Consider the following 26,084-nt stretch of genomic DNA (forward strand, 5'->3'; position numbering starts at 1 on the left):
TTGTGTTCCACCTCTGTAACAAACTACCACACTCATTTTGGACCACTAGTATTACTATGATAGTAGTAACTAGTACTGGTATAAAGCAGTCTTATCCCTTTGTGAGTTGTATAAAGTTGCAAAAAAGTGTTGAATATATATTGCAAGTATCCACTTGTTAGCGGCTATGTAAATAAATCATACATCAATCCATGAGAGCCTAGGTTGGACTCCCCCCCTTTATGATACAGAGAAATAACCTTATTTGAAACTTGACTGCTTGCCTCCGCAGAGCCTCCAAGCAGCCCTAGAGATTCTTGCTCAAGGACACTTTGGTGGGAAAGAAACACAGACATTTTGAAGGACACTGTCTGTCATTACACTGTTACCCTGCTGCCAGTACATTCATTACATTACACACAAAAATTCAAGGACACAAAGATAAGAAGAGAAACCACTGTATTGCGAAATCAATGCATTTTTATTTATTTTTTTATTTTTAGGTTGATTTTTTTTTAAAGACGTCTGAAACATTTGTGGTGGCATCATTGCTGCTATAGCCTCTAAAAGACCTTGAATAACCAAAGTGCTAGAATAGTTACATTTCAATGGCTTCACTCTGTTAGTAAGAATTGTACATCAAAAAATCTGCTCAGGTGAAAACACATATCAAACAAAATTGACAAAATTGATAGTTCAACCATATCAAAGGATCCTCTACCCCCTGATTGACATAGTAGAATAAGGGGATGTGTACAGCACCCTTCCTGATTTCCTTTATCCCACCCCCACCCCTCCCAAAAAAAAAAGTTACATAGTTTTCATGTCCACAGCATAGACATCAGCATACTGAGCCATCGCACCAGTAGAACACCATACTTGAACTACATGGGCATCTAATGAAAACCAATACAAAGATAATTCCTAATGTCTTGTAAAGTAAAATTTGCCAATGAGCTAGTGAAAACAATTCTATTCGACACTGCATTTACAGACTCTCAAGCCTAAAAAGATCACACAGTTTCAGAGTTAAACACAATTTATTTAATGCTTAAATAATTGTTTTTGACCATCCAGTGTTTTTGTCATACAATATGCTATTTAGAGCTACAATCAAATAATGTCTTTATGTATCCTTAATGTGAGTAGGTTTTAAATGAAGGAAATACTTCACCAAAAAATTCAAAATGAAATGCCCCAGTTTTCCTTTAATACCACAGCAGCCGTTAGAAAACCAAATTGACACGCTGCTAAAATGATTACAAACAGTCTAACAGTGTACAGAGACTCCTACACCTTATAGCCAATACGCACAATACAGTTATAATTTTACAGCGAGCCAGCCTACTAGCATTTACATTCAGGTAATTTCTTTCTCTCGTAGCAGAAGCTGCCCTCCGGTTTTACATAGACAGACAGGACATCACACCCTCAAGAAGCTATAGAACTTTTTTTCATCCTCACTTCCAACATGATAAATGCTTTAATGGTATCCCTTTTCAATTTAAAATATAAAATTGGTGACAAATGTTAGGGCTATACTGTACGTGTACACAGATAAAGGGTTTTATTTGTCATTTGAATACAGTGTTTGCAAACTTGTAAAAATTGTACTTAAAATAATGTGAACAGCATGCATGAAAATATGAGTACTCTGAAAGGCTGCTTTTGCAGGATTAGATCCATTCCCACTCTGGGAATGACTGAAATTTGATTTTCTGGAAATTTCCTCTGTTAAAATCAAACCAGCTTTTTTTTCATGTACAAACATTATACCTGTTCTAATAATTAATTATACAAGAACCTGTGTTACACTCAAATCTTTAAAAGTGGAACTGCTTCAATACATTTTGAAAGCACTTGAAAAGGTTACTCTCCTCAGTGCGTTCTCAACCGTATCCTTTTTAAGAACTTTACACATTGTAATTCTATATACAGAAAAAAGCTTTTTGTGTTAGTTTAAGTTTTTAAAAAGGAAGAAAAAAATTCCCAAACAATTTACATCCTGACAACAATGGGTTCAAGAAAAAACTATAAGGCGAGTGTTGAAGTTGGTTGAAGTGTTCCATTAGATTTTTTTTTTGTGTGTTATTTGTGTCTATTTCATATTTTCCACCCAACATGTGGATTGAGCTCTTGTGCCATCTTTGGTCACAGTTGCACCTGTGTGGTTGTCAGTAATTGGAGTCTTTGTCGTTTCTTGCAACAAAATAATGCTCCTCAAAGGCTCTCACAACACCAGTGGACCAATGGCACGTATTGTTTCACACAAAACAGGAAGCAGAATCATTGTCCACGGGTCCACAGTCAGAAAGTGAGAACCTCCCGGGTCCTTTGATTGACAGGGAGTGAGTTTTTCATGCTCATGCGTAAGTCAGAAGGGTCGACTCCTCTCACGTGAAAACCATTTGTTTGAAGCAGAAAGTTGCAGACTGGACTTTTGCCTGAAGTCCTCACACTGAAGCTCTCCAGTCTTCTGTAACACTTATCCCCAGGAAACATGTAACACGGTTCCTGTACATCTGTAAGACAGAAAGTAGTAAATTAGACAAGTTTATAGATTATAATTGACAGTTTCTTTATTTTGGTAGGACTGTATTTCACAATATTAACAGATATAAATGATTTCTAAGTCAAATATCATCATTTGAATATTAAATTCAATATCAAACTGCAAACTTTGACAGATTGAAAGACTTTTTCAAATCTTGATCATGATCTTTGGATGACAATGTGATGACAAGGCCTGATGGTCCGTGGGTTGTTATGGTGACCCTTTGTTACCATAGAAACCCACTGCCAGACCTCATATATTATTTCTAAGTCGGTTTTTGTACAGATGGAGTGATTCACTGTGAATGTAACATAAGGGTGAACAGCAGTAGGGATTAACAGTCTGGCGAGTGGGATAACAAACTCTTTCTGGATACTACAATGCTGTTGTGAGTTGGGGATTTACTGGACAAAAACAGGCACACAGGGCATCAGTGGGACAATATAATGCTGAGTTGTGTACTGGCCATTGCCCCTGCTCCCTTTGTAACTGTCCTCTATTCACACACACTCGGTGAACACACAGGGCAGAAATATTGCCAGGGGATAACCAGGCTCAGACATCAGTCAGCCTTTTGAACTTTTGAGTCTGTGTTGCAGAAACGGAGCAACTGAGGGAATAGTTTGACCTTTTTGGGAAATATGCTAATTCATTTTTCTTGCTGACAGTTAGATGAGAGGATAAAAACTACCATCATGTCTATGAATTGTGTTCAAAGATGGAGCTAAGAGGTGATTAGCTTAACATAAAGGCTAGAGGCAGGGGAAAACAACAAGTCTGCCTCAGATATGTCTATCAGCACCTTTTAAGCTCACTTATTAACATATTGAATACGCCTTGTTTACTCAGCTCAGAAACTAAATTGTAAAAAACTACAATTTGCAGTTTCACAGGAAGTTTCGTGCTGTAACTTTTTTTTGACAAACAACGGTTTATCCATCTGCCCAGCACTTCAGTGGAGTGACTCTGCTGGTTGCTAGGCAACTTCACGGTGATGTTGTGACTCTGAGAAGTCACTGTGCCTGGCTGTTGTTCTTCAAGTAATAGCTGCAGCATGTAACTGCTCCTAAAATCACAAACTGTTGTTTCTACATTACTGTTAGTATACGAATGAAACAGGATGTGGTTTAACAATGCTGTAAACGTTAAACTATTCCTGTTGAGTCAAGACCAGAGGAGAGAAGAGTCATCAAGTGCAGTGTACTGAAGTGAATACACTATAGAGTGCAACTAGAGTCAAGTACAGGACCTGAACATAATAGAACTGAATGTATTTAAGAAGAGAAGAGTAGACTAGAAACTGTCTGCAGTACAGAAGCACTGAACAGAATAGCTAAATAGAGTAAAGAAGGCAGAGACAGTGCAGATGTGCAGCACATTAAAGATGAGGATGGAGCAGTGGGGCATGACGTGAATGTAAGTATAGATAAAAAAGAAAAGAATGCATATGCACATGGACCACAAAGACAAGGGAACAATAATGGTTGTGTTGCACTGAAGCTACTGTACCTGGCAGAGCACAACCATCCCTATGAGTGGTGCTTTTTATCTCCAGACCTTCTCTCCTCCTTTCGCCTGCTATTCCTTGATCCTTCTCCTTGCTATAAAACACAAACATACACAGAAATACAGTTAAGACATGGTATTTTTATCTCCTGGGAGGACGCCAAGTTGAAATCCAAAATAGCAAGCTGAGAAACAAAAGAAAAAGCAACACTCCACACACCGCAACAACAGCAATCTGAAACTAGCCAATGTTAGTAGCAGCTTTGTTGTTAGGTAATATAAATAGGGCCAAAACCACACACCAACCAGACACCTGGAAGCTGAAAAATTGTGTAATTATGGAAAGAGTTAGAAACAAAAGAGACAGATTGTGTTTTCACAGCAGAGTCACGACACTCGTTAGTCATACTGCTGACTAATCAGTTAAACACTTTAAAATGAGTTCAAAATATAACCAGAAATGTGGCAGCAGACCATTAAAACCACACAGTCAGCTTCCTCTTTGTTACGGAAACACAATGGATACCACACAGTGTCAAAACACAACATGCAAGGTTGCACCTCAAATGGCAGCATAAATGTGTTTTGTATTTTTTTACCCCAAAAGAGAGACAGAGGAGTTATCCCAAACCAATTAATGAAGTGTTAATCAAAAAATCCACCTGCACTGTTGGAGGAAAACATAATAAAATCTAACACTCCCTGGATACAACTGAGTGACTTAAAGCTGCAATAACATGTAACTTCAAGGAGTCCAATACCTTAAAATAACAAAGTAACACTTTGTTACAGAATTGGAGATATCTTATAAATGTCATTTGTAGCATTTTATACACATACCAATGACATTCTTTAATTTGTAACTTTCAGAAACCTTGTTAAATAAAACACAGTTCTGTGGGTTTGAATAATGCTTGGCCACACGTTTTTTTGATGGGCCTGTCAGTGGGACTCACAGGGCAGAAGAGTCATTCGTGTAAAAAGAAAAAAAGAAAAGTATTTCCCCTCAGATAAAATGTTCCCTACTGCAGCTTTAAGTCTTACTTTTGCATCAGTTGTTCCTCTAATTTTGTTCTCTTAATTACTGTTTTCTGACTAAAGGATAACAACATTCCAGGCATCCCATCAAGGTCAGACTTTGAACCCTGGATCAATGTTAAAGGGTATCTTCATGCCAACCTCGGGCCATTCTTCCTGCAGAGTGGGACTATGCTGAAGGTCTTGGTGCCACCTGTCGTCTCCTTGGTATTCTGGTGTGGGAGTGGACACCCGCCGAATGACCTTCCTGATAACCTGCCCAAGGCAGAAGGATGTCGACAAGGAAGAAAATGATCGAATGGTGTTTGTTTTTTATAAAACCAATAATCTTCTCTCCCTGTAATAGGCTGTATTGGATAGTTGAATGTAAAATGGAAATTATTAGTTATACATTACTTTTCTACTGATGAGGTTACCATCTCGGTCCATGTAGTGTTCCTCTGTCATAGTTTCGCCAGGGATATTCCTTGCTTGTTCTCCCTGCAAGTGTGTGTGGTTAGCACATGAATATTGTGTAACAAATGATCAAACAAAACGTCAATCCGTCACCATCACCACACCAAAATGACACCTCAAGAGAGAGGAACATTTATGTCAGAAAGAGCTGGGGCACTAGGTTAGTCTGCAACCAGACAATCTAAACAGCATGGCAATGAGGTGCCATGAACCAAGAAGCCAGGCTCAGGAGTGCATGTACACAAACATCTACTGTATGCACCCCATATATCCACACACACAAAAAGAGCACAACTATCAGTACACCAAGCAAAACCACTATGATACACACCAGACTGACCAGTTGAAACTAAACCAACCAAATCAAACCAAGGCACAGGCCAGCCTCTGCTCCAGGCTCGCAGTGTACCTTTAAAATGAGACGGCGCCTGAAGATTCTGGTGGTTACAGTCTGTTCTTCCTCTGAACCGGAATCTACACTAACCCGCTGCTGGAGAGGGCATTTCAAAACCATCAACACATTGAGAGAGTCAGTAGGAGAAGGAAATACATGTAAAGGCAAGAGAATTGGTCAGTTGCAACATTTAGTTGTCATTTATGCTCTTCAGCACAGTGGTTGACTGCATCAAAAAAGAGACACCTAGAAAAAGGGTTAGGGTTATGTTTCTTGAACACAAGTTATAACATAGGTTGCATGAACATAATCACAATACAATGTAGTGCTTAGTTGATATGGAACAAGGAGGGAATCTACATTATTTTTATTTACTTAATTATTATCATTATTATTTGTAACATTACCTGGACTTTTTTCTCTGACACCAGCGATCCCTCTTCCTTTTTGCCATTCGATGACTCAGATGAGCCGCCCTGAGGTGAGTGCCTTGAATTGTCACCGTTCTGTCGGGACCTCCCTGATTCGCCCCTGGACGAGGAAGTGATGGAGTCACTAGAATTCTCTTGGCTGTTGGGTTAAAAAAAATCCAGAATCAGGTTTGTAGTTGCAAGATAGTGTAAAGAACTGAAGATTTTCAAATTAGGCTGGCGATTTTTAAAAATCTTTATAAAGGATTTTGTTTGAAACACCTAACATGTTAAGTTATTCACCTTTCCCGCCTGTCGAGCAGGTCCGAGCTGACACTGCGGCCTGGTGTTGGTGGTTCCACATTGACGCTGGATGAGTCACTGTGCCAACCTGAAAGTGAACACACGTCTTTTTCTGCCTGTTCAACCTGAATCTCCTGAACCCTGACCTCGGTGATCTCCTTGTCCTCCTCCTTCTCCTCTGAGCCTTCTTCTTCGTTCTTCGCCTCCTCCAACAGAGATCCTAATGCCTCTTCTGTAATTTCTTTGTCTCCATCTCCCACATCCTCTTCCTCATCGGATCCAGACTCATTGGGTTGACGTTCCCCAAGCGCTTCAACCCAGGCTTGAGGGGAGAGGTCAGTTGTAGCTTGGTCTCCTTCTGATTTTAGGGAAATCTCAATTTCCTTGCTAGACAGCCCTCCTTCATCCTTGAATTGAAGTTCTACCTCTGCGTCATCCACTCTGTCACCTTCGTAGACCCTTTCATCACTGCTCACATCCAGTTTTTGTACCTCAGATGTTCCATCAATACCCTCTTCAGCAGTCTCTACTTCTATTCTGTCTTTTTCCACTTCAGGCTCAATGTTTGTCAAATGATGCTGCTTTTCTGACAGATGCTGCACATCTCTCACCTCCTCCACCTCACAGATGGTCCCCTTATTTCCTTCTTGAATAGGTACTGGCTGCTGATTTATTACATCTTTCTCCTCCTCTGCAGGTCCCTCCTTCTGTTCCTCCAAAATGTTATTTTCCTCTTCCAACTTAAACCTATCTTTTGTTACAATCTCACATTTTCTTTCCACATTTTTAATCAAATCCTGCTCTACCCACTTTTCCACCAATCCATTTCCCTCTACTAACTCTGTTACAACCGTCTCAACAACCGTCTCTATTCCTTTTGTCGCTTCGTTTTCACCTCCTTTCAAACCAACATCCTCTTGTACCCCACTGGGGGTACCTATCTGTGCTCCTTCGTCTCCCATTAGTGCTCTGTCAGGTGATGAAGGGGTTATTGATGATACTGATGATACTGAAGGGGAAGATGTGGAGTAAGCCATGTCAATGTCTAACTCACACATCGCAGGGAAGGAGAGTGACTTGGGCTTGTGGCTCAGCTCCATTTCTTGACAAGACCTGTCCTCCTCCTCGCTCAAAAGCAGCTGATCGTTCAGAGCGATGTGGGGCTTCCTGATCTTGGAAGGGACAGGATCAGGGAGTTCAAAGACTGAGACGGTAAGGGCAAGTTCACAAGGTCTGGGGGGGCTCTTAGGGGGGCTGTCTGGCTCTCCAGTACCGGGCTCTATCTCTGGACTCCAGGGAAGGGCCTGAGGCTGGGATTCGGCCAGCAAAGGGGTGCTTGGTTCTGGGTAATGGTGGTGGTGTTGGTGGGCAAGGGAAGGGATGGGGGTGACGGGGAGTTCAGGCTCCAGGAAGTGGGGATCAGAGTGCAGTGTGGCGGGGGACTGCAGCTCCGCTAGAATGCTCTGATAATCTGTAGGTGACAGGATGATAAATGTAGAGACGTACACGCATTGAAGCATGCTACAAAAGAATCACAGAACAACACACACACCCTGACACATACATATATGACACGGGGAATGGCACAGAGACTGAAGTGTAAAGCATGTATCCAGACAACCAGTAGCAGCCACTATAGCGGCAATATGAAATATAAACATACGCAGTACAATTATATACATATGTATTATATACATTGTACTATGTATATTTGAAAATGTCACATTCAACACAATAATAAAAAAAACAAAAGCATATTCAATTTGACAGTAATCACAAAAGAAATGTCTAGTTTATCTGTTTCTGAATTTAGTGAGTGTTGCTATTGTGTGATTATTGACAGAACCTTTGTGTTGAGGTAAGAAATTGAAAGTGTGACACATTAATGACATAAGGCCGTATTAATCATGTAGCGTGGGTTTTGATGAGTTTAATAAGATATTAATATTTGCCAGGGTGTTCAGTTACATGCTCACATGGGATAGCTAACAGATGAGAGATGCTGAGAGATGCTTGCTAAATAAATATTTCCATTGTGGAAGAGTCATTATGGGTTTTGGTGACAGCTGGGTTGACAGAGGGTGAACAAGTACACTGGCAAGCAGGACAAGGAGACAGGGAGCGGAGAGGAGGGGAAGAGGGACTGGGACTAGGACAGTGTGACCCAGAGGGAGAGACAGGTGGGAGAGTAGACAAGGAGATAGGTGAGACAGAGCGTGTAGAGGCAGCTAGCTGGGTCCCTAAAGACTCTTTGCTCAGAGAGACAGTGACAGAAGGTGAGGCCCTGCCTGATGGAGAAGAGGGGATGGGTGAAACAGGTGTGGTGATGGTTTGGTTAGAGGTAGCAGATGAGGGTACAAGGCTGGTAGGTGTGGTTGCAGGTTTGGAAGGGGCAGTAGTATCACAAGACACATCAGAGATGGATCCAGATAATTGGATAGAGGAGGTGACTGCCTCTTCTTGTGAATCATTTGGAGCGGGTGTGAGGGAGGTTGGGAGAGAAGCGTGAGAGGACGGTACAGGCGTTGCTGAAAAAGGATTGGGTGAGGTGGAGTTAGCAAATGGTGAGAAAGGTAATGGTGAAGTGATAAGGGGAATTGGGGAGGATGGGTAGGGTGAGAAAGGGGAGGAAGGGGACTGACACGAGTCAGCAGGGCTGAATTGAGAGATGGGGCTTGGGGAAGGAGGACAGAGGAAATTAAATTGTTGTTCAAATGGTGCTCGAGGTGCCAAATCTTTGAGTGAAATGGAAGACTCATAGCTCGGAGAGCGGCGTTGTGAAAAGGGACGGCATTGAAGTGCTGCAGTAGGTGTGAGGGGAGTGGGTGGGGGTGTTGGTGTTGGCATCGGAGAGAAGGGAGTGGGTGTCTGCAGGATGAAGGCACCCTGAGTGCTTCTGGGAGTTAGAGGGATAATGACACAAACTACGGGATGCAGAAGAGACCAAAAGAAACAAAAAGTCAATTAGAGAAAGAGGGAAAAAACATAAATGTTTAATGTGAAACATGCTGAATGAATGAATAATGTGACTGAGGGATCTGTGGAGGAGGAGGCACGTGGAGGATGGATAAGGAGAAGGCACACAAGGATCAGCAATACATGACTCTTAACTCATTAAGAGATGTTATGTGCTGTTATCAGCAGTGCATACTGCTGTGGGGTGGTGATGGGAGGCAGGAGGAACAAGAAGAGGAGGAGGCAGTCTGGTTTCGCAGAAGAAGAGATTCTCTCATCTATCCAAGGAAGGCTCAGAGGAACTGGAGGAGAACTAGGAGAACTAAACTAAATCAACAGAGGAAAGCAGACTCTACCGGGTTACGTAATTTCTACTTAAGTCAGACATCATGGAAAACATTTAAAGTAGTATGTTATGGCATGCACTTAAAATTTGATTTTACAGTGGATATTGCTCATTTGTGACAACTGGATAATCCATGTGTAGAGGGGTATTCACTTTGAGCCTGATTTAAATAAAAATGTTATGCATAAATAAAGTGATTAATTCCACAGAAGCCAATTAAAAATCTATTAAATATATGGGTATAATTCAAATTGAAAAGCAATATTGGATTCAGGTTAATAAACTGTAAAGCATGGAAACCAGGAGTGCATTTAGGGAACATTAGGAGCCAGCTGTCCAAACAACATCCAAATCTGACTGAAGTTCTCTAGAGATTAGCACTAGAACTATATGTGATCCATGCATTGGTAAAACAAAAAAGGTAGCAGGGAGAGGTAAGAGGTCAGCTAAACAGAGCTAAACTTTACCATCAGCCTGATCCCGGAAAACAGCGTTATCATCGGCAAAACATCTCGTGCCTGAAATGTTACCATAGTCAAATATTGGGCCCTCCAGTAAAGTCACAATATCCATCCGATTGACTTTGGTCAGCACTGCAGTTAAGGCATCCGCTGTGGAAGATAAGAAGAAGAAGAAGAAGAGGAAAAAAAAAATCAGACACCTGAAACAAGGTTTGTTTGATATACTTTTTACTTTTTCCAATGTTGAGAACAATCAAATAAATGATATTTTCTTTCACATATAAAAATAGTCTTACTTGTGGCATTTTTCCCTTCCCGGCTGACCCATTTCTTTAGTAGCATGAAGCTCTGTGCTGTCAGGGAGTTGGGGTTCTCTAGCCTGACGTGGTTGATCTCATCCACTGTGAAGTTCATCTCACGGGCCAGCTCTGTGATGGGACAGAAATAGCATGTAAGACATACACATTAAAACAATATCTTCTGTATTTAAATTTTTATCATTTTGTACAAATGTTATAGTATAAACATACAACTGGCAGGGAGTAACATACACTTGCTATGTACAAAACATAAATCATGTCACTGATAAAACAACTTGTAATTTCAGTTGCCTCATCAATGCCATCGATATATCAATAGTAAATTTCCAAGCTTTTCTGTAAAAGGAGATTGTTTTTATTATTATATCTCCTCATCAAATGATTATTAGCTCCTCATTTTAAGGACTGTGTAATAACAGCATAGATTCTGGGTAAGATATTCTGTTTGCCTGAAGATGGCAGTAAATAACAGGGATTAACGCAGATAGGGCCAAAGACAGAGTGAGACACAACGAGTTTGAGAGAGAAAAAACAATGCTGAATGTTTTCACCTGTCCAACTGAGTCCCAGGTGATCTGCAACAATAGCCATCCGCAAGTCTGTTCGCTCACAAGGACTTTGGGGACCTGAGAAGATAGAAGACAATGACTCATCAATACCTTTCACATTCTTCTCCTCCTACACACGAATGTAAGAGAAAAATAAACACGTACATCATTTTCCTTTTCTGGCCACCTAATCATCATTATTAACACTATATTAATCAAAGTAGTGTTTAAAATATATATGATGCAATGGTTAGTATATTACTGTAATATAGTTATAATATAGGTCAAATTATTTCCCCAGTATGGCAAGAAAAGGACATGTCACACTAGAGACATTAAGGGCAACTTAAATATGTTCATAGAGTAAGTGGTGCTCTGTGACAATTTGTGGTATGTATCCTCTAAGCAGGCATTAATTGTCATGAGAACCACACAAAACAAAGCATAACATGACTCTCAACAAAAGACTCATAGTTCTACAAATCTAGATTGGAAAAGTCTATGTTAGAATCTAATATGTCAACATGCGAAGGCGCTTTTTAGTGTTTGTTGCTAAGACTAGTTAGTTTAAATGACAATTGATAGCATGGAATATTCTGGAAGAACAAAGTACTACAAGAACTCGATAGCCACCCTGCACAGACAGACAGACAGACACACCAGGGAGTTGTCAAACAGAGGGACTGGTTGTGCCAGTGGACCAGTCACTACTACTGGCATGCTCACTCTACTATACAGGATTTAGAAAGGGTTGAAAGAGGAGAACAGGGGGAAGAGAATCTTGCAACAAGGACAATACAGTACACAGTACATCAATGACAAAAAAATAAATTCAAATGACAGCTACTGTTCTTAAGGAAATATATAAACACGCCACAGGCATTCCAGTCAATCCATTAAACGATCACAACGAAGTCATGCAACTAAAAGTGAAATATATAAATATATAGATGTATTTTAAACATAGTGTGAAAATTTTACAAACTAGGCTTGATCTCTGCGATGGGAGGCGTTCGAGACCCTGTGAGTCCCTGACTGCCCTCCTTCCCACCAGTCCGCCTACTCCTCCTGCTCCTCTCACTGCCGGAGGCCCTGTCCGTCGTCGCCACCTTTGCCCTTACGGACGCGGCCCCGGCCTCAGCCCTCGAACCTCTACCAGACCTTGATGAGCGGGAGGGCTGGGAGGGCTGGGAGGGCTGGGAAGGCTGGGAGGCGTCCGACAGAGAGGTGCTCCGGGAGGTGCTGTCTTCCTCCGACTGCTCTGTCTGCGTCTTTTTCTCCTCGTCTGACAGGCGGTCCACCAACTTTAGCGTCTCCCCGCTAATGTCTTTAAAGTATTCGATGGTGCGCTTACAAACCTCACTAGGGTTCTCTTGTCTCTCTTGTCTACAAGCTCCCTCACTTGTGACATTGCTGACCTGATGTCTGTCCTTCAATGGTAGCCTTGTGGGCAACTGTATGGCTGCTCTCTCTGTGTCCAATGCCCTTGTTGGATGTGAAGTAACCTGAACTGAAACAAGTGAGCTAGCTGTGGCAGCAGAACTGCTCTTTTTAACATCCTTGATTGGTATTCTAGACCTGGGTTCTACTTTGGCTATGGCTGGCTCTCCTCTTTTCCTGACCTCAACTGTTAGTGCTTGTTTGGGCTTCTGTTTTCCTATGGCTGTTCCCTGTGTGTGAAATGACCACCCTGATGCTTTCACTGGAAGCCTAGACTTGGGCTGCTTCGCTTCACTTTCTTTAACTGTTTCATTTTTCTGCTCTTGCTCTTGATTGCTGTTGTGTATTTCAACTCTCTCCTCTAAATCCCTACAGCACAGTGTTTCTATCCTACTGGCTTTTTGAAGAGTGGGTTCAGAGGAGGACTGCAAATTAAACACCACGCTACCACACTGAATGTAGTTGGCCTGAACACTGGAGGACTCAAGGTTATTGTTGTTGTTGCAGTTTTCAGAGGGGTAATCTCTTCGTTCTAACTTGGGCTCAGTGTGTCTGCTAGACTGGCTCTCTGTACACTGACCCTCTATACTGATGTATTCTGGCACCATCTGACCCTCTGACATCTCAGCTTTACAATCAGCGAGATCGCCTGAGTCTTTTTTCACAGTTATAGAGGCAGCTATGCCCATCTTAATTGGAGTGCGTAATTTGGGATCAACCTTAGAGGCTGTGATTGTGCATGAGGAGGCAGTCTCAGCTATGGCTTCACAGGTAGGGGCATCAGTACCGGTATAGCCAGGGTCATTGCCAGGCTGTGCAGGGCTGCATTTTGCTGTTGTTGCTGCTGGTGTTGTTGGTGTAGTGCTGTTGTCTGTGGCAGTATCTATAACATTCACCTTCCCATCTACTGTGGCCCCTGTTTTTGACTGAGAGGAAATTACCCCCAGCATCTTGCCCCCTCTCCCCTTTTCCCCTGATATAGGGTCAGAGGAATGCTCACCAATCTGGAAAAACTGAAGCCTCTCTTCAACAAAGTCCCGCTTGCTCATGTCAATAGCACCACTGCGGGTCATCTCAAACATCTTCCCTTCGTGGAAAGGGAAAGGATTAGGCTCACTAGTCGGTGTGCTCTCATCAGTCGGTGTTCGAGCAGGGGTTGTGTCAGGTGTTGTAGCCTGTGATTTGTCCTCCACCGATAAACCAAAGGGCTTGGGGTCATCCTCTTTTGCTTTCGAATCAAAAACGCCATCATTATCACTCCCTTTGGTGGACCAGGGGTCAAAGTCCAGGGTTTTTGTGGCAACAGTTTTAAAGGTTGAATTCAGCTCCTCTTCAAGTTGGTAGCCAAAATAGTTTTCTGGAAACACCTGCCTATCCGGATGTCTTCCTTCAAGGGTATAATCTTTTTCATCTCCACTGCTTTTTGCAGATGATGTGCTGGTTTTAGTCTTTCCATTTTCCCCTCCTTCCTCACATTTCTCTTCCTCTATCACTTCGAGTTTGGACTGACTAAATGAGCGGTCAGTGGTTTTTCCATCATTAGACAGGCTAGATGTTTTAGGGTCCTCGCTCAGTCCATCATCCTCATCCTGAAGGTCATACCCATCTAAAGAGTCAACTTCAGTGGCATCTGTGTCATGAGAGAACTCAGCAGTAGTTGCTAAGGAACAGTCAGTGATTGACTGGTCATTGCCATTTTGCTCATAGTCAGCATCCTCTCCCTTTACCTCACCATTAATCTCCTTATTATTTCCATTCTTCTCTGATTTTTTTTGTTTCAGGCGTTTCTCTCCCTCTTCTTTCATTTTAAAGGTGTACTTTTTGATAGGGATAGGATGGAAGACAGACTCATCATCACTAGAGTCACTGTTATCAGCTCCAGGGGGAATTGGGGATGGAGGTTGGACCCTGATGATTGGCTCAGCTAAGAGGTGCCTATCATGCTCCTCTTGGAGGTTCACCTCCATCATCTCTGTCTCTGCTTCAGAAGAAGCACATGACCCCCTTTTTTCAGGGTCTGACTGCTCTGCCTCTAAAGGAGGAGGCGGCGGAAACTCTATATAAGCCACTCTTTTCTCCTTTGACTTCTGTCTCTCTGTATCCTGCTTTTTACTGTGATTCTCTGAGGAAGCTGGCTTTGATTTTTCCTTCGAAGGTTCCCTGTAGATGAAGGTCTTCCCTGATTCCTCCTCAGACTCTTCTGGGATAGGGCTTGGCATGCCAGGCATGAAACCTATCACAGAGTCTGGTGTTCTTGAAGTCAGACTCATTTCCTCTGAGGTGGGGGTCTCAGGGGTAACAGGACTCTTCCCAGAGCTGTCCATGAATGTCACTTGTTCTAGAGTGTCATCTTCTGGACTTCCTTGAGGAGATGGAGATTGCTTTTGTTTAACAGTGTAAAATGCACCCCTGGTCTCATGCACTGTCCTACTCTCATGGCTTACAATTTTTTTGTATGTTCCCAGCTGCCCAGAAGCTGTTTCTTTCTCATATTGCTTTCCTACTTGGATGCTGACATACACAGGTAGGGGTTTAATATCTTTGAAACCCTCTGTGACAACTACAGGAGTTACTTGATCCAAATACTCTACTTGGTCACTATCAACACCATTACACATTACATTTGACTGGCTATAGTCTAATGAGTCTGTGGATTTTCCTACTGACGATCCATGAGTAGACTTGTTGGATTCAGAACTACTGTGTAATCGATTTCTAGCTAAAGTAGGTATATGAGACCCTGCTGTCTCATATGCTTCAACAGTGGTATCTAATTTTAAAGAGGTTGATTTCTGATTTTCTGAAAAATTAGATGGCTTTCTTACAGGAATTTCTGATTCCGAGTTTTTTTTTAGACTATCATTGCTATTTTGACTTTCTCGGACAACAAACTCTGTGTAGATAATTTTCTTGGTGGTTTCCTTTCTTTGGGAATCACTATTATTGCCATCTTTAACAGAATGAGATAGTTTGGGAGATTGTGGTTTATAGTTTCCATACCCTTGGCTCTCCCATGTTTTGAATAACTTTTTCTCTTCCTGATCTTTTGCACTAGTCTCATGCTTTGGTGAAAACTTACTTGAATCACTATCTAGACCTTTTCTCTGGACTTTTCCTGGACTGTCTGGTGTTTTTGGAATGTTTGGACCAGCAAACACTTGATACACAGGTAGCTTACTTTCCTGGAGTTTCCTGATAGGAGGAGAATTTTGGCCACCCTGTGGACTTCTATCTTGCCTTTGAGCCTCTTGTTCAAACTTTAGCCTCACTGCACTGACTTTGGAGGAAGACATTTGAAAAGGTTTAGGGCTTTCACCTGTGGTACCCTGTGATTTACCATCTCCTTGTTTTCTTGGGTCTGAATCACTGTACTGCAATAATACTCTCCTCTCTGGGCTGCTGGGTAAGCTGGCACACTTCCTATCACTGGAGCTAAACCGGTCTCTTAGTCTGTCTCTACTCCACTCCTCCCCACTACCCCCATTTCTATAAGCTGACCTCTCTGGACTGCTGTGTGTAGAACTGGGCCCTGATCGAGATTCCCTGAAGTCTGGTCTGCGAGATTTCTTCTCTGGAGATGATAGCTCATCATTGAGCTGTTCTGTTTTATCTCGAAAGAACTGAGATACCTCACTGAGTTTTTCTTCTGCTTCCTTTACAGTCCTGTCCACTCTGTCCTCATACATGAGCTCTCTCTCCTTATTCTGCGTGTCTTCTGACACACGCATCCAAACAGACTGCTTTGGACTACCAGGCTCAGAAGAATACTGCAAAAGTGTCAGTTTGTCAAAGTTATCATCAACATTAGCCATTCTTCCTGATTTGTCAAACACATTTCTCGATGACCTGAAAACATACTCTGTCCTTGGCCCAACTGACCTACCCTCACTGTTACTGCTTCTATCAGGTGAGTGGAAGCGAGACCTATCTCTCAAATATTCCTCTGTGTCAGAATGAGACTGGTCAAATTTCTCAGAGAGTAGCATTTTCTCTGCAAAATTATAAGATTCCCCCCTAAGTTCTGATGATTCATCCTCATTGTACTCTACAGATTGCTGGCTAAGAAGCTTTAGTGTTTTGTAAGAGTCATCTGCCAGGAGCTGTGCTGAACTAGGGCGACTGTCTTCCTCCTGTGACATGGGTGTGTTCACTCTGGGGGAATCAAGGTACACTGGAAGTGACTCTTCAGGCTCCTCATCTTCCTGTCTATTCCCTGGATAGTAATACATTTCTTTTTCTGCATGATTTTTTGTCTCTCTGATGATGACTTCTGTGGGTTCTGTTTTATTGCCTTTTTCAATGTGAACCTCAATTATTCTTTCAACCTTAGGCTTGGAGTTGATATCTTCGAGGACTCTTTGTGATGTTTCTTCATTGCCAGACTTGTGTTCAAACAGTCCAGCTAACTCTCTGGAAGGGTCCTTGCCTGACTGAAAGGCCTTCATTATGTCATGAACAGACATAGTTTCCTCACACCTCTCTGATGCTGTTTCTTTGCCAGGAGGTTTGTGATACACCATCCTGGTTGTAGTAGTGATGTGAGTCTCTTCCTTTACCCTCATCCCTTTTCCCATTGGATCCTCATCAGGGCTCACTTTTACTGAATAGCATTTATTCTGTTCTGGACTTAATGTAGCTTGATTAAGATGCCCTTTAGAATCAGAATCAATATATCTGACAGGATATGCATCCTCCATTGCAGGTTGTTTGTTATCCTCTGGGGGCTCATAGCTCCTGATGACATGGACAACCTCAGTCCTAGTCTCAGTGATGACTGGGGGGGCTGGGATATCCTGAAAGGGGGCCTTAGGGCCCATTCCTTCTGCACTCTGAGGGGCAGACGGTGTCCTTTCACTCCTAGTCTCAAAGCCACTGTCTGAGAGGGGGCTTTTATCCTGTTCATGTGAGATATCATCCGGGTATTCTAGCACAGTGTCTGTTCCAAAAAGTGCATCTGCTACTTTACTGATCTCTTTGTCTGAAGCTGAAGAGCGCATGTTTGTTGGAGGCATTTTGAGCTTATGCTCTTGAACTGCTATGGTGGGTTTTAGGACACGTTTCTGCTTCTCTTTGCCCTCTCCTTCTCTCCTGCCCTCATCTGCTTTATGCTTTGTGTCGTTCATTTTAGAAAAAGAGCTGCTACCAACATCATTGGCAAGGTAGTCAACCACTTTGGAAAGATTGAAATCTCTATCTGGTATTGTTTTTGATTTGGCTTGAGGAACCACAGTCTCATATCTTGGTGGATAGCTCCAGTTGCTTGGTGGTTGTTCAACAGGTACTTTCGAGAAATGTATATCGTCCAAGGAACCCCTTGACAGGGAAACCCTACCATCTTTCATAGTGTCTTTAGTCAAAATTTCACTCACTTTTACCAAATCTTGTTTCACTTTCTCCACAATCCTATATGGCTCCTCATCTTCTATCTTAGCCTCTCTGGGAGAATCAGACTGAAATCCTTTATTGGCTGTAGAATTTGGGTCTGTCTGCAAAATGGCTGACATTCGTATCAAGTCCTCTTTCATTTCAGCTACATCCTTCAGAATCTCTTGGCTGGATGACAGCGGTGAAGCAGTGTTTGACTTCAGGGCAGGAGAGAAAAGAGGGGATTTGACAGGGGAAAGAGTTCTAGCAAAGGAAGACTGCGACTGAGTATTCATCTCAGCGGGCATCATCTTCCGAGGGGACACAAGGGCAGCAGCTGACTTGGACACCTCAGGTAGCTTCTTAAACGGTGGCTCTGGCAGCACATTAATAACAGAGTACACAGGAACAGTCATTGTGCTAGATGTTACAGCAGTGGTGGCATTAGGAGGAGACCTTAGATTGGCATAAATGGAATTAGAAGCTGATGATCTAATGGACTGATATGAGGAGGATGCAGAAGAGGACAAGGACTTCAAGGTGCCATATCCTGCCGAACAAGAATTAAATGTTTTTTCAACCTCATCAAAGGCTGCATTGACACTTGTTGTTGCAGCATTGGTGGTTGCTTGTATTCTCTCTTGCAGACTGCTGGTGAGAAGAGATGTTGGCGATGAGGAACGGTACTGTGTAGGCGACACAGTTCCATTGATCAGAGCTGCAGCACTTGGAGAGGTGTTGGATTTATGAGGTGACGAAAGAGAGGAGAAGAGGTTCCTTGCATGGCCTGACATATCTGAAGCACAGGAACGAACAGAGGAGAGACCAGGTACTGTTTTTATGGGTGAGGAGGAAGATGCTGTGCCACTAGAGCCCCCCATAACGGTCTTGTATGGCAGGGGTGAGCTGAACATACTCAGAGAGGATTTGGGAGAGGTTGGAGGGGTCATGGCTATAGATGTTCTCTCAAGAAGAGGGCTTCCTCCTCCAGGTGTAGTTATAGGGGAGGTCCTAGCAGACAATGCCACCAGTCCTTTCATTGATATAGAGTCTGGGGCACTTTTCCCTGGTGAGGCCAGGGGACTGGGGCTGACCTGGACTGGGTACTGGGCCTGCTGTACTACAGTTTTTATTGGAGAGGAGATGGTTCTGTAAGATCGGATTGGAGAGGCCATGTCACTAACTGACTTGACAGAAGAGGCAGGTGATCCAGGGATGTTGGTCTTGATTGGGGAGGCAGAGTTGATGGACCAGACAGACTTTAGTGGAGAGGCAGAGGGCGTGTTGGATGACGAACTGGAGAGGGAGCCAAACCCAGACTTGGCTTGGCCAGGGACGGCGACAGGAACAGGCGACCACGCCTGATAAGATCTCGTTGAAAAGACAGGTTTGTGAGGGTAGCTAGAAGGCTGTGTTCTCTGCGGGCTTCGATCAGTTGTTTCTTCCACAATAATTTAAATCAAAAGCAATAAGTGAACATAAAATGTAACGTAAAATAATTTGAAATAAAACATAAAAACCAGAAAGAGAAATTTGAGTCAGTCAGAAACAGCATTATTCATAGCAACAAGTCAAAATTTTACTCATGAAATGTAAGAAAGGCCCCTAACCAAAAACCCAACATGACATGAAAAGTCAAAAATCGGTGACTAATGACATAATACACCCAATAAATATGGATTATGTGTTGGAACAAAAAGACTTGACATGGTAGAGATGACAAAAAAGTGACATGATAAACAAAAAATACAATCCATTGACTTTTGATGTGCTTAATTTATTTGCCCTCTTGCAACAGTGCCTTTTACTGTACATGTTTGATTGACATGTGTTTATCCTTTCATTTGGTTCATTTTTTAATGCCAGAGATGACCCCACAAGTGTATACCATCAGTAAAAAAAATATCACTTTACTTTTTTGGTCATGATTTAAAATAAAACATGAGGTTGCACTTTACAAGTAACAGTACATCAACCATTTATGCCTGCTTAGTATGCCATGCAATTGTCTCCACTGTCAGTTTCATTAACATTTTATACCTATGAATATATTTTGTAACTTATTAAATCAATGTTAACAATTTTTTCACAAAAGACACAGATGGACAGGGGTGTAACAATAAAACAAGACAGCACCAATTAACCATACTTGTGTGTCTTGTTAATATATAAAGTGCAGGATTAAAAGTATGCCAATCTTTTTTAAAATACCAAAAGGCTGGCTCTTAAATTGTCTCACTGTAGAGAACAAATTAATGTAAAGTGCAACCTGTTATCACATTAATATACACAGCCGCACACAATCATAAAGCCAATAAGAGTGAAATGGCCACTAGAAGAATGAGAACAATTAAAAAGAATATTTTTATTCAACATGAATTAAAACATTTTTTGTCCAAATGATAAATGAACAGACAGACATTGTAATCCCAGTGTTTCCACAAATGTAAAACAAAATAACAGTTGAAACAGGGACACTTTTTTTTCAAAATGGGATGGGTAAGCAAAGCGGAACACAGTAAACCATGCAAATGTTTGATGACTGACAGATGACTGAAGAGTATGTGTCAGGTGAAGATAATAATGATTGAAAACAAGTTTTGTCAGGTAGATCTCTTTGGGTATATTAAAAAAATATGGACACTGTATAAAGGGAACATCCAACACTAAAACTAAAATTAAAATTACATAAAAATCTAAAATCAATTAAAATATTTAATGTAAATAAAAATGGGAAACTCACTCGCTGCTGGGTCGGTCAAATAGCTGTAGCGCTTACGCAAAGCTAAGGAGGCAAAGGTATGACGTCGTTCTGGCTTTTCAGTCTGAAACAAACAAAAAAGAACAAAAGATGCTTTAACATAAAAAGTATGGTGAAAAGTGATTCTAATCTACCAGAATTAGGTTGAAACACTATTGTTAATTTGTTAATTTAGATACTGTAGAGCATGGATACTATTCTGCCTTTAGTCAATCAATACATGCGGTTAGTACTGGCACAAAGAGCCACTGCAGGTGTATTGTAGTGTTTCCTCTGAAGAGTAATGAATTGTTTCGCTGCATCTCTTCACTCGCTGCATTTCTCAATGTCAATGCAATGAAATATCTACAGATGATATGAGCTCTGTCTGTATGGCCTACTCCAGCAAATGTCCTCTCATCATGAAGATGTGCTCTTCAAATCATCATCAAATGTGATGACACATGGTACACCTTATTAAAATGTCAATGTAAGGACAATTGTACATATTCAGCCCAGTCTCTAGGAATTATGTTCATATTGGGCAATTCTGCAGGAAGTGACTTACAGTACTTGCCAACACTCAGTGCTAAGAGTGCCCTTTATCTAACAAGGTGGAAAGTACAAAGGTGTGGAGGCTGGGGCGATGAATGTGGGTCCAATGTGTCTGCATACCAGTGACCCATTTGTGTCCCTCTCAGACCTACAATTAATGTAATACATTTTGATTGGAGTCTATCATTGGAGTCTTACGAACCAACTTTTATGGCCAAATCATAACCAAACTGTAATCACACACACTGTATGTGTGACCTCTTCAACCAGAGTCAAAGCTGAAGCTGATGTCTTCAGATGTCTTGTTTTGACCCACCAACAGTCCAAAACCCAAAGATATTCAGTTTACTATCATGTATGACAAAGACAAGCATTAAATCATCACATTTGAGGAGTTGAAAACAGCAAATCTTCTACCTTTTTGATTAAAAATGACTTGGATGATAAATCAGTTATCAAAATTGTTGCTGATACATTTTCTGTTGATTGACTAATTGATTATTTGGCCAATTACTGTGGTTACAATGTGTGATTAACTGTTGAAGTAATTACTCTGTTGGAAAATTGGATTTTATAGAATAACACCTTGGGTCACTACATATAATGTATAAACTCAAACATGAAAACATCCTTATCTCCCTTTGATTAAATTCTCATATAAATGTTCTGGCATGCAGGTGAGTGTTAGTATTCTCTGTAAAGCCAAGGACAAGGGTGAAGAAGGAAACCTCTAAATACAACAAAACAATGACCAAGTGGACAAATGATAAGGGTTATGCTTTCGTCTTTAGCTGACAAAAGATACCATAGACCTGTATGAAACTTCCTGAGTTAATAGCTAGGATGGAGAGATGGTGATTTCCTGTTGAACATGTATGGAAAGGAAGATAGAGATGATAAACAAGCCGAGGTGTACAGCAATTGGCTCCACTGGACTTGGGATGAAGACAACAATAAATAAATCCTTGCTTAACAAAGAAATTGCCATTTCCACTCATGCATAAACAGCTGTGTTAAAATAACACGTGCCAAGGTACTGTACAGAGAAAGTATTTGCGACACACATATTTACTACAGCGTCTGCAGTAAAGCCAAACAGAAAGGACGACAAAGAAGAAGCAGTTCCATGTGATGATGAAGAATCTGTTTACCTCATCATCAGGATCAGACTCCATATCCTGTGGTATTCCAAGATGCATTGCAGGAGAGGAGAGAGATGACACAATGGAGAGCAGGGACGTTATAGTGAGCGGGGAGGTGGAAATAAAATTCAGGGGATGAAAATGGAGCAGCAAAAACAACAGAAGGCATCAGAAAAAATCTATGGGATTAATAAAATAATAAACCGCAACATAACAAAAGCAAAAGCAAAACAATTACAGTTTCTTGTGATCAATCACCACCACAACAAAGAAACAAATGAGAAGTGTCCTTTTTTTTTTTTTTTTTGTATAATTCATATGTATCCACAGTGAGCCAGGCAATAGAACGAAGCAGGGTATGCATGTGTAGCTGTATGTTTACGTTGTGGGGTCTCAGGACTGGCACAGGCTTTTGAAACAGTAATAAAAGACACAAGCAGCAGGCAGTCATTTCTAAACCAAATGAAGTTCAATGGCTCCTTTTTGATGTCAGGACAACATTGCTTTCTGTCTTTCTGTCTCTCAAATTCATTTACATATAGATGATATGATATGACCTGAAAGGATGAACTATTCAAACATGACGCGCCTACCTTCTTGTGGTTTGGCAGTGTGATATTCAAATTGCATATGGCAGTCTGTGGAAGACCTTTAGAGGATTTGGGTTCTTTCAGGAAGGAGAGACGGCCACATGGCTCTTGGCCCATGTCTCTGATCTATAGAAGACAGCAAAAAAGACCACCTGATGAGAGATCTTATACCTGCAAAGTGAAAATTGTGAACAAAAAGCTGTTCTCTTCCTTAATTCAAGTGAAACAATACCAATTTAATCTCAATTTAATTACAAGTTAGTTTCCTGGAAATCTTCATTTTCCCACTCAATATATTTAGTTTGAAATGTAGTTCTTAATTTACAGAAAATCATAATAAATTTGATTGGTAACAATTATTTAACAGACAGAAAAGTGTGTAAACTGCATGACAACATATAAGCAACTACTTTTACACTTTTTTCATTTTTTCTCATAATTATACACAATTAAACCAGCCTTTCTGAAAAATGTCCTAAAATGCACTCAGAAAATGTCCAGGAAAAAAAACAATCAGATTGTGCAAAAGAAAATTGCTGTTCAAATGAATATCAGCTAATTAGAAGAGGATGATCATTTCTGACATAATCTAATCAGTAAGGCATATTTACAGAGGATGCCAAAGTGCATCACATACAAAGTAAACAGTAGCAGAAAGAGATGGTGATTAAAATGAATTTTTAACCTTCACGTTGAAAGGAAGTCTGTTTTCCTTGAAGGAGTAGAAGTTAAAAACCAGCTGTTGCCCACTTTTGGTCAGAGGGGACAGGTTGCCATAGCAATCCACATGGATAGGTTTTCCCTCGAGAACCTACAGAAGCCCATTGACCAAAAAGTTAGTAGAACAAATTGAACACATTCTGGAAATGAGATGATGAAACTGATGTTGTATAGCATTACAGTGTTTGCACAACCACATTAACAGACAACCTCACCTCAATATCTTTGCTGCGGGCCACCTCCTCAAAGTTCTCCTGCTGCTCGAGGGTCTTGTCCACCTTGTCGTCTGTCATGCAGAAGCAGCGCAGCCGGGCCTCAATCGCGTCATTCATCTTGGCGAACACCACAAACTTGGCCAGGTACGGCACGCAGATCAGCTCCCGGTATAACTGAGACGCTAGACTCACCGTCTCAGGAATCTGGTGACAGTCTGCGAGCCAGAACCTGTGGAGAAGGGGGAAAAAACAGAAGTTAGCAAAGAAAACTATTTGCCTAACACAAGAATTATTTACAAGTGCTTGAGGTGTAAAAGTCAGTGCATTTAAGCTATTCTTGTCATAGGCTTGCAACACTGTAGTAAGAGTGAACATCTGAAGTAATAAATCAAACAAACTGGTTGATTTCTTTGAAGGGTGAACCAGGCACATGACAGCTGTGTAGTAATCTAATTGCAGATCACTAAAGGGTGCTCTGTTAATATCAGACCACACATTCACCACATGATTCCAATCTAGTTAAGAAGAGTTCATGACCTTGGTTACTGTAACCAAAACGTTCACTTGCTGTGGTCACAGTCTTTTCACTCAGCATGCCTCAACAATGAGTGGTTTGCATGACTTTATATGAAGTGTAATCCTGTTAGTAAAGAGGGCTACAGAGGAAAAAATACTATAACCAAGTCTCTTTTTTATCTAATTTATCTAATAAATGATGTCAGAAAATAACATATAAAGTCAGATAATACAGAGACTGATCAGAAGAAAAGGAGCAGTGATTAAAATTTGGTCAATATAAATAGTCAACTGACAGTAATTTGAGTTTTTCTCTTGTGATAGATTTCAGGATTCACTGCCAACTTTCCATTGCTCTGTGAGTCTGCACTGTCACCATTTCTTGAGGCTTATTGTGGTATCTCCTGGCAGTGATCACAAATTCCCTGGATTTGATTTCTGTTTCCTCCTGGGCGGGAGGACAAATATTCATTTCATTTCTAACTTTTAAAAAAAATGCTTCTGTGTCTAGCCCAAAATTAAAATGAGAGACAGGACACTGAGCCTTTACTTTCTGACTTTTTGTGAGGACACAGCCTATCAGATGAATAAATATCTAGTATATAATAATGGTAAACAGTAAACTGCATTCTTTATATTGTTCCAATAAATGCAGACCAAACTGATTATAGTGTGTCCCATCACATAATTTGCTCCAGCAGTCAAACTTGGCTTAAACAATCGACAAGATATTGTTGCTCTAACATATGAATACAATTCACTACTTGACATTGAAAATAATCTCTTTTTCTTGGTATTGTTTTTTCTTTCTGTATGCTGCTGTGTGTATTGAGAGTGTGTGTCTCACCTGGCCGACACATTTGTGGTAAAGGAGACGCAATCGGTTACGAAGGAGAGTGGTGTGGTCCCTGTGATGTCCTCCCACTGGGCAGGAGAGGTCCCTCCTGTATGCAACAAGGGCAAGAAGATGAGCTCACTCGTTTTACAGCCTATACAGTGCTCTAGCTTTTATAATCCTCATCCTTTGATCTTCTCAGTTCTTCATCTTCCCTCTATCGACCAGTGGCTTTTGACATCAAAGTAGGCTTGAAGTGCCCACAGCTATTCAATTAAAAGTGACTCTTGATTTATTAACTCTATATTGTGTATAATAAACGGGTGAACAAATATGACTAATATCACAAATGACATACAATCAGCATCTAATTTTACAATAACTTTTCAAATGACTTAAAACTCAATTAGAGGCAAGTCCTACGGATACAGTTTGATAAGAGGTATCCATAAAATATGCTCTAGTTATCTCAAGACGTGCCTGTGATGCTGCAGAGCAGACGCAGGCAGGGTGCAGAATCGCCTCGGTGGCCGCTGGGATGGCCTTCTGCAGATCTAGGTGGGACAGGGATCGTCATTGTGATTGGCTTGTGGAACTTCCTCCTCCTGGGCTCCACAGTGACGATAGGGCTGAAGGTGGCTCTGTTTCCAAGCACCGCCCTCACCATGTCATCAGGAACAGGCTGGGCCTAACCAAA

The 26,084-nt window shown here is 41.3% G+C and overlaps 1 protein-coding gene across 1 annotated transcript in view; it reads right to left on the reverse strand.

The window, feature by feature from the left end:
• Positions 1 to 447: 447 nt before the first annotated feature.
• The window catches only part of LOC128373221 (ankyrin-3-like), a 93,483-nt gene continuing 67,846 nt past the window's right edge, over positions 448 to 26,084 (reverse strand). Inside the window, exons 34-48 of the mRNA XM_053333514.1 lie at positions 25,868 to 26,075; positions 25,400 to 25,496; positions 24,037 to 24,265; positions 23,787 to 23,912; positions 23,105 to 23,227; positions 22,521 to 22,547; positions 20,818 to 20,899; positions 12,256 to 19,515; positions 11,274 to 11,348; positions 10,699 to 10,830; positions 10,409 to 10,552; positions 6,641 to 8,111; positions 6,335 to 6,497; positions 4,043 to 4,134; positions 448 to 2,501 (exon numbers count right to left, since the gene is read on the reverse strand). Coding sequence (XP_053189489.1) covers positions 4,063 to 4,134; positions 6,335 to 6,497; positions 6,641 to 8,111; positions 10,409 to 10,552; positions 10,699 to 10,830; positions 11,274 to 11,348; positions 12,256 to 19,515; positions 20,818 to 20,899; positions 22,521 to 22,547; positions 23,105 to 23,227; positions 23,787 to 23,912; positions 24,037 to 24,265; positions 25,400 to 25,496; positions 25,868 to 26,075 — 10,209 coding nt within the window. The 3' untranslated portion in view covers positions 448 to 2,501; positions 4,043 to 4,062. The remainder of the gene's footprint in view (positions 2,502 to 4,042; positions 4,135 to 6,334; positions 6,498 to 6,640; positions 8,112 to 10,408; positions 10,553 to 10,698; positions 10,831 to 11,273; positions 11,349 to 12,255; positions 19,516 to 20,817; positions 20,900 to 22,520; positions 22,548 to 23,104; positions 23,228 to 23,786; positions 23,913 to 24,036; positions 24,266 to 25,399; positions 25,497 to 25,867; positions 26,076 to 26,084) is intronic.

The sequence above is a fragment of the Scomber japonicus genome, chromosome 14 (assembly GCF_027409825.1).
Source record: "Scomber japonicus isolate fScoJap1 chromosome 14, fScoJap1.pri, whole genome shotgun sequence".
NCBI lineage: Eukaryota > Metazoa > Chordata > Actinopteri > Scombriformes > Scombridae > Scomber > Scomber japonicus.